The sequence below is a fragment of the Sinohyriopsis cumingii genome, chromosome 14 (genome assembly GCF_028554795.1).
Source record: "Sinohyriopsis cumingii isolate HCF-2022 chromosome 14, ASM2855479v2, whole genome shotgun sequence".
In the NCBI taxonomy this organism is placed as follows: Eukaryota; Metazoa; Mollusca; class Bivalvia; order Unionida; family Unionidae; genus Sinohyriopsis; species Sinohyriopsis cumingii.
This window is the reverse complement of record NC_142974.1, coordinates 48,635,831-48,651,888: the sequence shown is the minus strand read 5'-3', so window position 1 is coordinate 48,651,888 and position 16,058 is coordinate 48,635,831. Positions and strand designations below refer to the sequence as shown.

The window sequence follows — 16,058 nt, the reverse complement described above, 5'->3', positions numbered from 1 at the left end:
TCCATAACATACTCGGACCATGGCATTGTCGGCCCACAACAAAGTCGGCCCTGTTACCCTTGATTTTGTATGACTTCTTAAAACATTGTCAGTTTGGGACTCAATTATGTTTTCTTTGTGATTTTATATCACCACGTAAAAGAATGCCAGTCTTAGACCCAATTATATATTGTTTGTAATCTTTATACTTTAATGAAATCAATCCAATCATGATTAAGGAATATTAGGCACCTTAAATGTCGTCAAAATCTTCCAGACGAAAATCGTTCATCATATTGGCTATATTCAGGTACTACATTGGGTCAAGACAAAAGAATGTCGAAAAATTACTGCTGACAATTTAATAAAGATAAATAAAACACTTAATTGCTCTTCGTATGAGTTGTTTTCACAGAGGTCAAGATGAGTACCCAAATACCCAGTGCAAGACTTGTGCACCCTGTGTTGCCTAATTGATTCCCCAACAAACCTTTTCCAACATCAGTCATCGCATATATTCAAGATAAAAATCTCACTTAATTCTCAATAAGGATATTTACTTCATCAAAATGATACATAGATTATACTTGAAATATATGCAATCCTGTGCCTTTTAGAAGTCCACCATTACTAAACCTGTTATCACATATTCCACACTTAAATATTTTTTCTCCAGTGTGTAACATCATGTGCATGATTTAATGATGTTCTTGTTGTTGTTGTAGGGTTTAATGCCATTTTTGGCGGCCAGTATTAATGGTGAAGGAAGAACTTGCGAAAAGCCCAGAAAGAACCATTGACCCATGAGAAGATACTGGCAGGCTTTCTCACATACCCACATTCGCCGAATCCGAGACTCGAACCCTCGCTGAGGTGAGACAGTAGTCATCTGTAACGTAGAGCGCTTTAGACCACTCAGAACCACCATGATTTAATGTACACCTTACTAAATATACCACGTACTGAAAATTTAAATGCTTTTATCCACTCCTGCGAAACATTTTTCACTGTGTTCACATTTATATGGTTTTCATTGGGTTGGTATAAAACTCAAATAGGACTCCCTTATACAAATAAAACTATTCTGGGCAAAAAGGAGTTTTAATTTGGCTATAAAACCATGCAATAATAATGTAAGTTTTAAAGGATATAATTTAAAAAAACCAATGTTTATATGTAGACAAACTTTGATATAAACCGAAAATATTCTTTATCATATACCAAGTAAGCAGAAAGGACGACAAAAATGACACATTAGGTATCAATGAAAACATTCCAGGATTTTATTCTCATTATCCTAATTTTTAAAACAGACGTGTTAAATACAATGTTTTAAAATGCTTATCAGTATAGATGTGTTTTATTTCTGGTGTCAGGTCACGTACTTTTTAATTTGTACAAATAACAAAATTGTTTTTCCCTTTTCATGGTCATGTAAAAATAGCTACATTCGTTTATCTCTGTGTTTGTCCAGATTTTCTTCAATGGTCAATATCGAATGATTTAATGTCTCATATAAGTGGTCATCAAAATACAATTACCCCTCTCTACAAATATTAATAATCCTTGAATATGTTATTTTTTTTTAATTCTATTGATATGTATGGCAATTATGATTCATTATTTACTTCAAAATGACGCCATTTTCACTTTCCGTTTCTAAAAAATATTATACTTTTCATTTTTTATATAGGTTATTTACATTCATTTACAACATGCTACTTATGAAGTTAGGGAGGTTTTGGGTGAATCATGTGGTCGAATTTATTAACACTTTTATCATATTCTTCAATCTTAAATGTTTTGTATGTGTCCTCATGTGATTTATTACCTTACCATCTCAAGTCAAAACTTTATTACGTACTTCACATTTAAATGGTTTTTCTCTTGTATGTGTCCACATGTGATTTGTTACATTTCCACAACAATTCAAAACGTTATTACATACTTCACATTTTAATGGTTTTTCTCCAGAATGTATCATCATGTGTTTCATTTGATGTCTATCCTGAATAAAAATGTTATTACATACTCCACACTTGAATGCTTTTATCCTGACTATACAATCTATTACACATTCCACACTTAAATTATTTTTCTCCTGTACGTATCATCATGTGATGATTCCTAGTTCTATTTTGATTTAACCTTCACCTACATATTTTAAACTTAAATGGTTTTTCTGCAGTATGCATTCTCATGTGTAACTTTAGGTGTCCAACCAGATTAAACATTCTATTACACTCTGCACATTTGATGCTTTTTCTCCAGTATGTATCATCATGTGTTTTTTCAAATCTCCACTCTGACTAAACCTTTCAGCACATATTTCACACTTAAATGGTTTTCCTCCAGTGTGTATCTTCATGTGCAATATTAGCTGTCCACCCTGGCTAAACATTCTGTTACATTTTGCACACTAAAATGTTTTATTCTCCAGTATGTATCATCATGTGTTTTTTAAAATCTCCAATCTGACTAAACCTTTCAACACATATTTCACACTTAAATTGTTTTTCACCAGTATGTATTCTCATGTGCTTATTCAAACTTGCATTCCATCTAAACATTTTATAACATACTTCACACTTATATGGTTTTTCTCCAGTATGTATCCTCATGTGGTCTTTCAGAGGTCCACTTTGAATAAAACTTGTACCACATACTTCACATGTAAAAGGTTTTTCTCCAGTATGTATCATCATGTGCTTATTCAAATCTCCATTCCATCTAAACATTTTATAACATAATTCACACTTATATGGTTTTTCTCCAGTATGTATCCTCATGTGATCATTCAGAAATTTACTGCGAGTAAAGCTTTTACCACATACTTCACACTTATGTGGGTTTTCTCCAGTATGTATCCTCATGTGCTCATTCAGCGATCCACTTTGAGTAAAACTTTTACCACATAATTTACACTTATATGGTTTCTCTCCAGTATGTACCCTCATGTGCTCATTTTGAAATTTACTGCGAGAAAAACTTTTACCACATACTTCACACTTGTATGGGTTTTCTCCAGTATGTGTCCTCATGTGCTCATTCAGAGGTCCACTGTGAGTAAAAAATTTACCACATACGTCACACTTATATGGGTTTACTCCCGTATGTATCCTCATGTGTTTATTCAAATCTCCATTCCATCTAAACATTTTATAACATACTTTACACTTACATGGTTTTTCTCCAGTATGTATCCTCATGTGTTCATTCAGAAATTTACTGCGAGTAAAGCTTTTATCACATACTTCACACTTATATGGGTTTTCTCCAGTGTGTATCCTCATGTGATCATTCAGAGATCCACTTTGAGTAAATCTTTTACCACATACTTCACACTTAAATGGTTTTTCTCCAGTATGTATCCTCATGTGACTGTTCAGATTTCCATTTTGACTAAACTTCTTATCACATACATCACACTTAAATGGTTTTTCGCCAGTATGTATCTTCATGTGCTGTTTTAGATTTTCACTGTGACTAAACATTTTACCACATGCTTCACACTTAAATAGTTGCTCTCCAGTATGTATCATCATGTGCTTATTCTGATTTTTTTTCCAATGTGACTAAACAATTTTCACATAGCTCACACTTAAATGGTTCTCATTCAAATTTCCACTGTTACAAAAATTTAATCATTACAACATCACACATTACAGGTGTTTTCTCCTCCATGTCCCATCGTGTGGTTATTCAGATTCCATTCTAGGTTAAACCTTCAAATTTAAATGGTTCCTTTCAGGTACTGAGATGACAGTGTACATTATGCTGACCATAAAAATCGGCGAAATATTCGACACAATCTTTACACTTGTATGGTTTTCCTCGGGTTAGTATAAATACCGAAACGGACGTTTTCGTTTGGCTACAGTGAGTTTTAATTGGTTACGAAAGCTGTCAATGTTGGTATTTGAAGATATAGCCTATATAAATTTCAATAAACAATGTTTCACAAGAATAATATAAAGGCAAATTTTGATTTTGACCAGTATTTTGTTCTTCAGCAGTTAAGAAGAACATAAAATGGACTTCGTTACGGCAAAGGTCTGGGAAAAAAATTATTATTTATCAATAAAAGCCTTCTAGCATTAGATTTTAGTTTATAGTAGAAACAACCGTTAAAGGACAATGCTGATGTACATCTATCATTCGAAATATATCTTAAAAATATATAATTTCAACTGTTATTAATTGAGCGAGATTTCTGTAATCTGATTGGTTAGAAAAGGAGAAGAAGGGGAGGCGAATCCTACAAGTTTTTAGGCAAAAAGGGGGGCGAAATAAACCCTTTAAAAAACCGCGAGGACGCTTCGTTGTAAACGCAACTGTCGCCGTCGTTGCTGCGTTTTGTTCTTGTCGCCCTCCCTGCTGCTTCCTGCGTCCCTTTTCGAAAACCATTTTATCCAAAAATCGTATCTAACCCGACTCGATACCGTGTTCGAGGATCATGTAAATTTATTGTTATAAATCCGTGTGGTGTTGACTGAGCCTTACTAAATAAATTTCTAAACTTATTTATATCCATATCGCCACTGCACCAAGTCTGATGTATATTTCGTAACGTGTGTGTATCAACTCCGTTAAACACAGCAAGAATATTACAGTTATCCCGGATCACTTTAGGAATTTGGGTATATCGTTGGGTTACATAAATCACATTGGTGTTTTTGTGTCTGCCTCTGGAAAATATCCTGGCAGAATTTGATTGTTTATCCAACATCACATCATCATACACGACTAAATTGTTAATAAATCCATCAATATCATCAATACTTGGCGCTTCATTAATGTCAGTTATAAATTAAACAACATCATCGCCGTTTTCATTTAATGATTTTGCACTTTCATTAAAATCTTTTAACACTTCGTAGCATCGTTGATCGTTTACACTTGGTGCTACCAAATACAACTTGTCCCACTTCATCCACTTCATTATTAAATTAAGTAACAACTGTGTCTTACCACTCCCAGATGGGCCAATTATAATCATACGAACAGAATTTGGTAGCGCTGCATGATGCTTAACTGGTTCTCGTTTCCTTGTAGCAGAAAAGTCAGTGATCTCCATTAGAATAATATAATATAAATATGGATTTATATTGTGTGAAATGTAGAGCACGTACCCCAATAAGTGATCTAACAACCATTTCAACAAAAAATAACAGATCTGCGGTTTCGGGCAAGTGTGAGCGATGCGGTACAAAAAAGTTTAAATTTATTCCCAGTGGCAAGTCGGCGCCAAAACCAAAGCCAAAACCAAAGTCGGCGCCAAAACCAAAGTCAAAACCAGTGCCAAATAAAAAAAAAAGAAAAGGAAGTGATATTGCCTCCAAGTTAGGAAACTTACCAGGGGCTCCGTGGGCTAAATACCCAGGAGAAAAACATCTCCCAGGATATAATTACTGTCGTCCTGGAACCCGACTTGATATCAGACTTGATGACCAAGATTGACCAAAACCCGGAGAAGAACCAATAAATGCTATCGATAAAGCGTGTCATGCGTATGATGTGGCTTATAAAAGTAAAAATCTACAAGATAGGCATCTCGCGGATTTGAAATTAATTCACGTGCTAAATTCTATTACTGATAAATCTCTCAAAGAAAGATTAGCCAGTTGGTTAATAAAGTCCGCGATGAAAGGTAAATTAGCGCTAGGCGCTGGTAATTAATTATAATGGAGTCGATTTATTATTCCCCAAGAGGATACTGGAGGGGTAGCGCAGCAATTAGTAAACTTGCCAGTGCAGCAAAAGTCACACGTGATACTGCAGCAGATTGGTTATCCAAACAGGCAATATGGCAAATTTATCTACCAGGTCCTAGAAAAATTAATTTTGCACATTTTAATGTTAGTGTTCCTAATGAAGTTCATCAGGCTGATATATTATTTCTGCCACACGATACCATTCGTTGTCGAACATATAAATACGCGCTAACTGTAGTTGATGTTGCAAGTAAATACAAAGATGCAGAACCGTTAACGACTAAAACAGCATCTGAGGTTGCTTCTGCGTTTGAACGAATTTATCAACGAGGACCTCTGCGATGGCCAAATCTATTACAAGTTGATCCTGGCAGAGAATTTCAGGGTGCAGTATCATCGCTGATGAAGCAACATAATGTGACCATTAGACGAGGGCATACTGAGATTCACCGTGATCAGGCAATTGTTGAGCGATTTAATCGAACACTTGCTGAGCGGTTATTTGGATATCAATACGCGAAGGAATTTATCCAAGACAAGAGATCTCGTGAATGGGTTGCAAGATTACCAAGCCTGATAACTGCATTAAATAATGAAATAACTCGAACAACCAACATGAAACCTATTAACGCAATTACCAAAAAACGTATACACGTACAACGACGTGATTTTTCAGCACAACCAATAGTGGGTAATGTCACTGTGAGATATTTATATGAACCAGGTGAACTTGAAGGTGGTAAAAAAAGAGCGACTGATCCTATCTGGAGCATCACGACACACAAGATATCTAAGATAACTAGATCTACTGGTAGACCAGCAATCTACAGGCTGGATTCAACTGCTCCTCAGCGCGGATTCACACGTGAACAATTGCAAGTAATTCCCGAAGACACACAATTACCGCCCAAATCACTTAACTAGCTAGCACCCCTACGTCGATTACACTCAAGACATGTCAGCATCACATTTTGTCGTGTATGACCAAGATTGTTATCTTTTCTGTCTACGGTAAATTGTTTTGGATTTTTATTAGTGTAACACCACAACATTATACAATTACAGCTCGCACAGTGATTATTCTGCTGTTGTTTCAGTGTCATGATAAATTCAACATCGAGGTCGAAATCGCGATTATTTTTTTTTTGTCACTCTGTTTGTAACCGGCTAATTTTTTTCTTATCGTATCACTGTTGTTTTTATTATTAATTTCATCAGCCATTGACTCTTCCAAGACAATTCTTCGCAATTGAGATATTCTTCTGACTCGAGACACTGACAAGTAAACTAAGTTTGACCACTCGATTCGTTCATGAACAATCCAAACAACTGTATCAGAAATAGTTAGTCCTTGAGATGAATGTATCGTCATTGCGTATCCTAGCGTCCACGGGGATCTGTTCATTTTTAATGCATCTTCAACAACATTGACATCAACTGTGACAATATCATTTAATACTAAATTCTGTTTCTCTGTTTTCCTAGGAATATCAACATCTTTATTCTGTAACCGCGTATCAGCTGGTCTATAACACAATGGCACTGGCAACATTGGAAACTTTTCTCGTTGCAGTAAAAGCAATTTTATCTGAAGTGTGTCTCTGACTATCTTTCTACTTGCCACAAATCAAATCGTTTGGTCTCCACGTTTTTCAAAAGTCGCTCACTGAAGTCTCTGAAATTATTTCGCGCATAATTTCACATTGAATTTTATTCGGTTGTAATCTGATTAATGTTTTAAATTCCTTCAACGTTGCATCAAGAGATCTATAATCATCAGACACTTCTTCATAATAATCTACAAAACCTTTTAACCACAAATGCGGAGATGGACCAACAAAAGGTGGTGGCTGACCGTGATCGCCGCACATTATCACAGGTGTATTTTTTGCTAATAGCCAATCTAAAAATGTTTTTAATGTATCTAACGGTACCGTACATATTTCATCCCAAATAATATTCCGCGGAATGTATTTTGTTCCCATTCGATCTGGAGTCCACACACCACCGCTGTATTTGAAAAAGCTGTGATAAGTACAAGAATTGATTCCTCGTTGTTTCATCTCCCTGGCGAGTCTGTGTGTTGGTGTTAACACAATCATATCTGAATCGAAAATCTTCGATTTTCCACGAAATAATTCAATCGCTCGAGTTGTCTTACCAGAACCTCCCGGTCCGTTCAAATAAACGGTTTTGTGTCTAGTGATTGGATCATTCACAGACGGCGCCGACGACATTTCTGATAATTCTGATTTACAATAATTATCTTTGATAGCAACATCAGCGGATTCACAATAACAATGTAGCATTTCCTTTTTTATTCTCCACGAACACCATGATTCATCGTTGCTTGTAAAACGAGCCAGTGATTCTGAATATCTTTTATCGATATAAAATGAATCCGTTGCAACTCTAACTGCAGTGTCGGGAAATCGATTTATCATCGATAGCAAGTTTATAGAAACATAAGCCAGCATCGAAGATCTTAAATGTGTGTATTGAGGTGATTCTCCATTAATATAACTTACAATTGTGCCCAACCGTGCTCCGTCGGACAAGAAAGCGTACTCCCGATTACAAAATATATTTCTCTCAGCGGCATCAGCAATTATAAAACTTAATTCAGCATCATCGATAATCAATCGTGAGTGATGTCGTTTATGATCATATACACCACCTTGAGTAAATTTACCGATTATTCTTCTACCTAGATCTTTTGCTGTTTTTTCCCTATTGCTGAGTTTAATTTTAAGAATATTAGGAGCGTTATTGTTAATGACATCCATGGTCTGATGAGGACACTGTCGTGCATATTCTTCAATGACTTCATCGAGACTGATACGCTCCGGTGTTGGTAACCAAACCGAAGTCTGCGGTCGATGTGATACAATTGCTTCACTGACCGTCAACGATACCAGTATTCGGTTGTCAAGCATATATCGCAACAATACTATTGGTGCCCAGGTTTCTCTGAGAAATGTCTGCCAAACCAAACATAACAAATCGGATGAAGTTTTTCAGCTAGCGCAAACGACGTTACACGAGCAAATCCTGTCAGGTCAAAATCGGGTAAAGGACCATTTATAGCAACTCGCGTCATCGAGTTCGTGGGATGTCCAAATCTTTTAAAATATCCACTACACTCGCCTATCCCAAGAAAGCTTCCCGGATAACACGCAGCCATGTCCACGGAAATGATATCCTTGTGGTCATACTTGGTATTCCACAAACAGCCATGTCCATATTGGACACAACTCAGTTGTATATCTTCAAGAAACTCCCTTCGGGTTGGCTTCCATGAATTTCTTTCTCTGGCGGCGTGAGCGGCAACTGATGGAACTGTAAAACAATTAGTTAATAACTGCTCAGTGTTTTCTGAATATCTCTCTGCGAGTTTTTTCATTTCCTGTTGCAGAAATTTCGTCCGGTATAATTCACCGTTAGATCTTACAAATTGATCATACTCGCCATCTTCGGAACTTTTAAACAACCACATCGACACAGGGTCGTTTTTGCTTATCTGTTTAATAAAATCAAATATATTTCCCGAATAATACTTCACAACACGATCCCGCGGATATATCGTAAATGCGTTAGTCCAAGCGTGAGCGTTATGATCAATGATATTTATTGGAGCTCCGTTCCGATTATATTTCGATTTGTATAATACTTCCTCTGTTATCGTTGTTACGGTTATGGGAAATCTTAATGCTTTTTCTAGCTCGGCAACATCGTTTATTGATGCTCCTGTATCCTTGACTTTTTCAGTCCACGTTGCTATCTTGGAACGTCTTAGATCAGTTAGACCGTTTCCGCGCATCGCATTTTTAAAATGTTCAATAACTCGTTCGGCTACACAATTCAGCTTTGAGAATCTCATTGGGGCAAGTTTATTGATTTTTGGTTTTTTTATCGGATAGATTCCATAAATGACCGCGGTCACAGGATATGCTCGAGTGTAATGTGGTTTATCAATCCCAGTCAACATTCCTGGTTTGGAATCTTTACTTAACAGAACGGTTTTTCCATTAGCAAGGACAGGGTCATTTTAATCACGGATAATCGACGTATTGGAATCATCTTGCACAATAAATTTTATTCTGAAAAAATATTTCTGACTTTGATGATTATCAAAGAGATAATCGATAATTGTTTTCGCTCGTGCATCATTCATTGTAGCATCAATGACAGAGTCAACATTGACTTCGTCAATGTCGCGTATGGACCATACGTGAGATGCTCCATCATTACGAAATTCCTTTTTGGCATTCCTGATAATATCAAACAGATCAGTCAGGGCTCGTCTCCGCGAGTCAGGGGTTAGTCTGTCAAGATCGAATCTAGAAGCTTTCCAGGGCTTGATTGCAGATAATCTTTCGAGCTCCTCCATATTATATTTAAGACAAATATTTAAATAAGAAATATTATATATAATGAATCAGTGCAAGTGGCTTAAAGTTGGATCTGTAACTCCTTGTAATAAATCCTGCAAAAAAGAATTCTGCGGGGAACATTCCCAAAGCGTCCGAAGGGGGAGTTTAGGATCAATACCCTGCCTGCGATGTGGTGTTCGGGTCAGGGGTAAAACACAGTTATGTGCAAGTTGCGGGGGAAAGAGATATCGTGAACTTAAAAGATATTATAACAAAAGAAAGAACGATGTTGCGCTAAAATGTGAGCGCGATTATTTAACTAAGTTTTCAGACAAATTATAAATTAGACAAATACATTATTATATAAAATGAATAAAAAATGTGTCCCACGTCCTATCATTAAGAATTACGAAGCGAATCTTAATGGAATAGTCAGACATTGCAAGTTGAAAAAATCAGTTGGTGTTGTTAGTAATGTTGGTTATCTTAGATTTACTGTTGGAAAGAAACATTATCTCTGTCATCGCTTCGTGTTCGAGGTATTTAACGGAGTGATCCAAGACGATCTTGTGATCGATCACATCAACAACAACAAACTCGACAATAATTTATCCAATCTGAGAATTGTGACACAAAGCCAAAACTGTAAATCTGGTAATACTGGCCGTAGTAATAAGAGCGCCAAGAGAGTTGTATCCATAAATTTAGATACGAATGAAGAAATAATATTTCAATCGATGCGTGCAGCTGGCAAATATTTTGACATTTGCATGCCCTCAGTACGAAGAGTCGCAGAAAATATAACCAAATCTGCCCTCTCAAAAAAAATATAATTAGCAAAGGATTGTTTTTCCTTATTTACTTCACTAAAATCCTGAAGTTTTTTAATGTAAATGGGAGATAACTCGGTTAAGCATATCTCATGCCTGCCCCTTGCGCAATACTCCTTGAGATGGCAATTTATCCAGCGCGACAGAGTAGTATACAGCCAATTGTATACACACTGCGTCACAGTCTATAACACTTCCGCGTTTGTCAGTACAGGTAGGTGTTATTTTTCATAAGCAATATAAATTCTATGTTAAAATTTAGATCCAACTTAAATTTAGAATCCACTTCAGAATTTAAATTCAGTGTTTAAAATCTAGTTTAGTAGAACCTGTTAACTGTAATGATATACACTACAAACGCGTAAACAATTTTCCGTGTTACGATCACAATAGGGTCTTCAATTACTTCCCGTTGACTTTATCAAGGATTTTATCAAAGACTATCACACGGGCGGGTGTACAATAAATAATATTTTTTTTTCACAGATAAAATAATTGTTTTACTGAATTCATTTGGTTTTCTGGTTCATCTGTATTTTTTCTGCGATTATATTTAAGAAAACAAGTACGAAAAACCGAGTGAGCTATTTTTGAACTTCCAAGTAACAGTCAGTTTATATACTGTAGCGTCCGAATTATGTACGGGGTTTCGAAGCCCAATAAAGTTGCACAACTTTCCGCGTTATCACCCTGACGGGGTGACATTTTACACCTCGCGGGATTGATTTGGGGGAGGGTGTGCAACTTTGTTGAGCGTAGAATATAACCCCGTATCTGTCTGTGATGTCCTTAGTTAAAAAATACTATATGTTGTGCTGTCCTACTATAAATACTATGTGTTGTACTGTCCTTAGTTAAAAAATGCATGTTGTACTGTCCCTTAACTTGCTAAGATGCGATGGCACCTTAGAAGCTTACAGATGTAAATACATGTAAATACTATATGTTGTACTGTCCCTGTAAACCTGCTAAGATGCGATGGCACCTTAGAAGCTTACAAAACTATATGTTGTACTGTCCTACTGTAAACTTGCTAAGATGCGATGGCACCTTAGAAGCTTACAAAACTATATGTTGTACTGTCCTATTGTAAACTTGCTAAGATGCGATGGCACGTTAGAAGCTTACAAATGTGTATATATATGTATTCCTCTGAACCCGCTAGCATATCATTTGGGCCTTCTAGACTGTTATTTGACAGGTTAAGGGCTCACATGGGGGTTGTGTTTCCGCTCCTGAGTTTGGTAGGATGTCATAAGACACCCTAGAGACTCAAGAAGATGTGGTGTGCATTTTTTATTCTTTTAAATATATAATATTTATTTATATATGAATTACGAAAATATCAATGATGTGATTGTTGCTATTAAAAAATTAGAAGAGCGCGGATTTAATATATCCGATAACTAATCCTGAAACTATCTTGTCTGATTTTGAATCACTACATGAAGCTAAATGCGCAGGGCGTTATATTTTTATATTTTAAAATATTCTGCCTGCTCAGTACCGATTTATAAAAAGGATCCAGACGAGCTTATATAAATCGCTGGCTACAGTAGAAGAAGCACAAATAAATGAATTTGATTCATTGTCTCGTGCAATTGAAAAAAATTAGGTCGGAATTAGCCCAAGAATATGAAACAAGGAAGATAATAAATACTCGTGTAAGAAAGCTAAAAAATGGTATGTCCGTTGACGAAGTCGAGGAAGTAAATATCTAGAAATGAAGTCACCTTGATGAAATCAAGGACTTGGAAATGAAATTTAAAGTAAAAAAAAAGTATATCATTTTTTTTACTTGTATCAGTCCGAGTTAGATAATATTGCCCTTAGTCGGCCGGATTTGATGCAGGAGTGCGCATAATTGAGAATTTGATCTCGGTCGCATGCAATTGAAATAATATGCTCGCGTCTGAGACTATCTAACTGTTGCTGTGTTAGTAAGAAATCTTCTTTTCCGTATTCGTCAATAATGAATTTAACGTTGATTTCTTCTTGGGCAAATGCAGCCCTAACTGCTTGCTCGAGCCCTTGTTTGTCATACACGAAAAGATTTATGTGGTGGTATATATAGATTTATGAATCTAAGATCTAAATACGCGTATATATTCTAAAATTTGAGGTATACTGCAATGCGCGATCACAATATGATTTTTTTTAGTCTTTGTAGTTGCGTATCAGTCAGTATAAAATCGTCAGTGCCGTATTCATCAACAATTATTTTTTCCGGGGTAACTTTTCCGGTACTGACAGCTTCATCAAGAAGTTCTCTATTATGTATGAAACATTTTACGCGGTGGTACATTATATAATACTCGATTGATTAATTGTGAAATCGTAAACGATTTTTCAGTAAAAAATAAATTTTTCTGCAGATTACTAAATTCGCATGATTTTTACTAGTAAATACCCTATCAAAATTGAGAAATTGGTCGATTTCTATGATTTTTACTAGTAAACACCCTATCAAAATTGAGAAATTGGTCGATTTGCATAATATATATATATATATATATATATATATATATATATATATATATATATATATATATATATATATATATATAAAATATTTTACTGAGCTACGATTGAAAATCATAAGATTTGGAAGTCGAAGACTTCTAAGACTTTACAAGTAAATTAATATGTAGTGTTTCATTCCGTAAATCAAGAAGGTTACCACTCTTTTCTGTTAGTTTAAAATCTATTCTGGTCAGCCACGGATTGTGACATCGCAGATAGACTGGATTGATCTGCTCTTGCACAATCAGAGATCCAGGTGGTACATCTTTCGGAGTAAATGAATAAAGAACAAATCCTTGCTGGATTTGATTTGATACTGTCGTATCTGTGCTGTAACTGCCATCGATTACATCACACACAAGATTGACCGCGACCACTTCACTTATATTTACGATGTCCGGAGATACATGTCGGCCTTCTCCGGTTGGGCTATTGTTGTATCTGAGAATAGTTGGCTCCGGTAGTGATCTTCTGTATTGTGCGAGAATGTCATCAAAGAACTCATTGATGAAGTCGTTGACTGAACTCGGTTGCATTATACCCGGGAAATTTAAAATTTGGCAGCGTGGCTTCCGTCGGCGAGTATGCAGTTAGAAATTTGTGTTTATAGAGATTTGTTATGTTATCAGTGTAATCAATTTTTGCCTGAATTACTCGCTGGTTAATATATTCCATGTCGGAGACAAGCTGATTTAATATTTCAATCCGCGTAACGATTTCACTGAGTGAACTTGTTATATCAAAAAGATGTTCTTGGAAGCTCTGCTGTAGTCGCTCTAGTTGTGTTTTATGTTCTTGATTAATGATTTTAAAATATTCAATAATTTGAAACAGGTCAAAAGTAATAGATTTAGTAGGAATTCGTTCATAAATAAAAAGCCACCGAATATAGTCCTTATTGTAGAAGCCAAACTCACTACCCAACGTTGCATTTTTTATATCTTGTAGACGCTGTTTATACAACGGGTCAATTTCGTGGTATGACTTATTGTCAGTGACATAGTCAGACTTTTTAGGTTCTGGTGGCATTGGTGGCGTCGGTGGTGGATTTTGAGGCCATCCTAACACTGTTCTGAGCGAACTCTGATATATGTCCACGGCGTAGTCTGGGGTGCTTATTTCGATGGCAGAAGACAGCGTTGGCTCATGAACAGTTATTGTTATCTTAGATTCCTTTACTGTGATATCTTTTATTCGACGTTGTAATTCCTCATTGATTTTTTTGATTTGATAAGACCCGGTTGGTAACCCAATGACGTTCCAGTCTGGTGTGCCATCGGGTTTATTTTTATGTGCAAACACAAACGAATTATTTGCTGGTAATCCACCGAACGATTTTGATCTGATATTGGGCCAACTGTGATATACTCGTAATTGTGCTAATGCGATCACGTTTACTGGAATCGCAGTTGGAAAATTAATACTGAATTCTGGTTTAGTCGAGATTACTGTTATTGAAGAAGTTCGTTTTGGGCTTGTATTTGCGACTATATCAAGCAGAGCTTGATGAAGTAATTCCGACATTGTTGTTATTTATCTTTTGTCGCTTCAAATGACCCGTGTAGTCTTCATACATCTTTGACATTTGCGCGAATTCGGAATGTGATATTACTGTATCGTCGAGACTTGATGATATCAGCGACGACAATTTCGAGTAGGCGCTCGTGGTCGCGTTGTTTAATTTTCATACTCGTGCAATTTTGTTAGCGCGCATGAGGATATTTTTTTCGCGATAATATTAGCAACGCCTGCAATTGTCGTTGATGATGAAACTGTAATTGTGACCGCGATTGCAGTTGTCACTGGTGTTAGCGGTGATAATAATACTCCCGTAGATGCAACTATCGCGAATACCGAATATACTATTGTGTCTAGGATAATTACACGCCGCTTCTATTGTTTTACTTTTATTGTGCATTCGTTAATGGCATTTTTTTAACTCTGATTGCAGTTCGCGTACTTGATCGTACCTATATTGTTACGCATCCGTTGATGCAGCCATTGTTGCCATTTTATTATTTTACGCAGTAACCAATTTAGGCGTTTCAGCTACAAATTCCAAACACCACCAGTAAGATGTTGCGGTTAATTTCTTGTAGGCGGATTCCAGTATAAATGTTTCTTCGGTTCCTTTGTTTAATATGATAGTTACAACCCCGGAAAACTTGTCAGTGGAATCTCGCCAGGGGTATGTTTTGAAGATTTCAAATTTAGCGGCACTGAACACAGACAGCCTGTATACTCCAGTGACTGTTGCTGTATATTTGATAGTATTATTTTGTTTAGACCATGTTGCAAATCCAGATGATACTGTATATACTATGTTGGTAATATGCCCGGCAGTTACTCCAGATGAGATTTTAATCAAACTGGTTTTGTTAACGATCTCAGGAATCCCACTTACAATATCTTGCTGTGTTTGTTTGATCGTGTCGTTGCTGGTGTTGATATCAGAAAGCTTCATATCGATGACGGGATGGAGTTCCAAAGAATTTATCCGTGGTCTCATCGGTTTTTTTAAAGTTTCTACGGAGATTTGTAAACGCGTTTACATGAACATCATACTCGGCTCGCAATGTGGATAATTTACCGTCAACGGTGTCAACATAATTTTTTGTCGCGGCATCTTCCGGGGATGT

General features: G+C 36.2%; 1 protein-coding gene across 1 annotated transcript in view; it reads right to left on the bottom strand.

Moving 5' to 3' along the window:
• Window positions 1-706: 706 nt before the first annotated feature.
• Window positions 707-16,058, bottom strand: part of LOC149783731 (uncharacterized) — a 73,206-nt gene continuing 57,854 nt past the window's right edge. Inside the window, exon 5 of the mRNA XM_089932894.1 lies at window positions 707-3,554. Within this exon, the coding sequence (XP_089789020.1) occupies window positions 2,409-3,554 (1,146 nt within the window). The 3' untranslated portion in view covers window positions 707-2,408. The remainder of the gene's footprint in view (window positions 3,555-16,058) is intronic.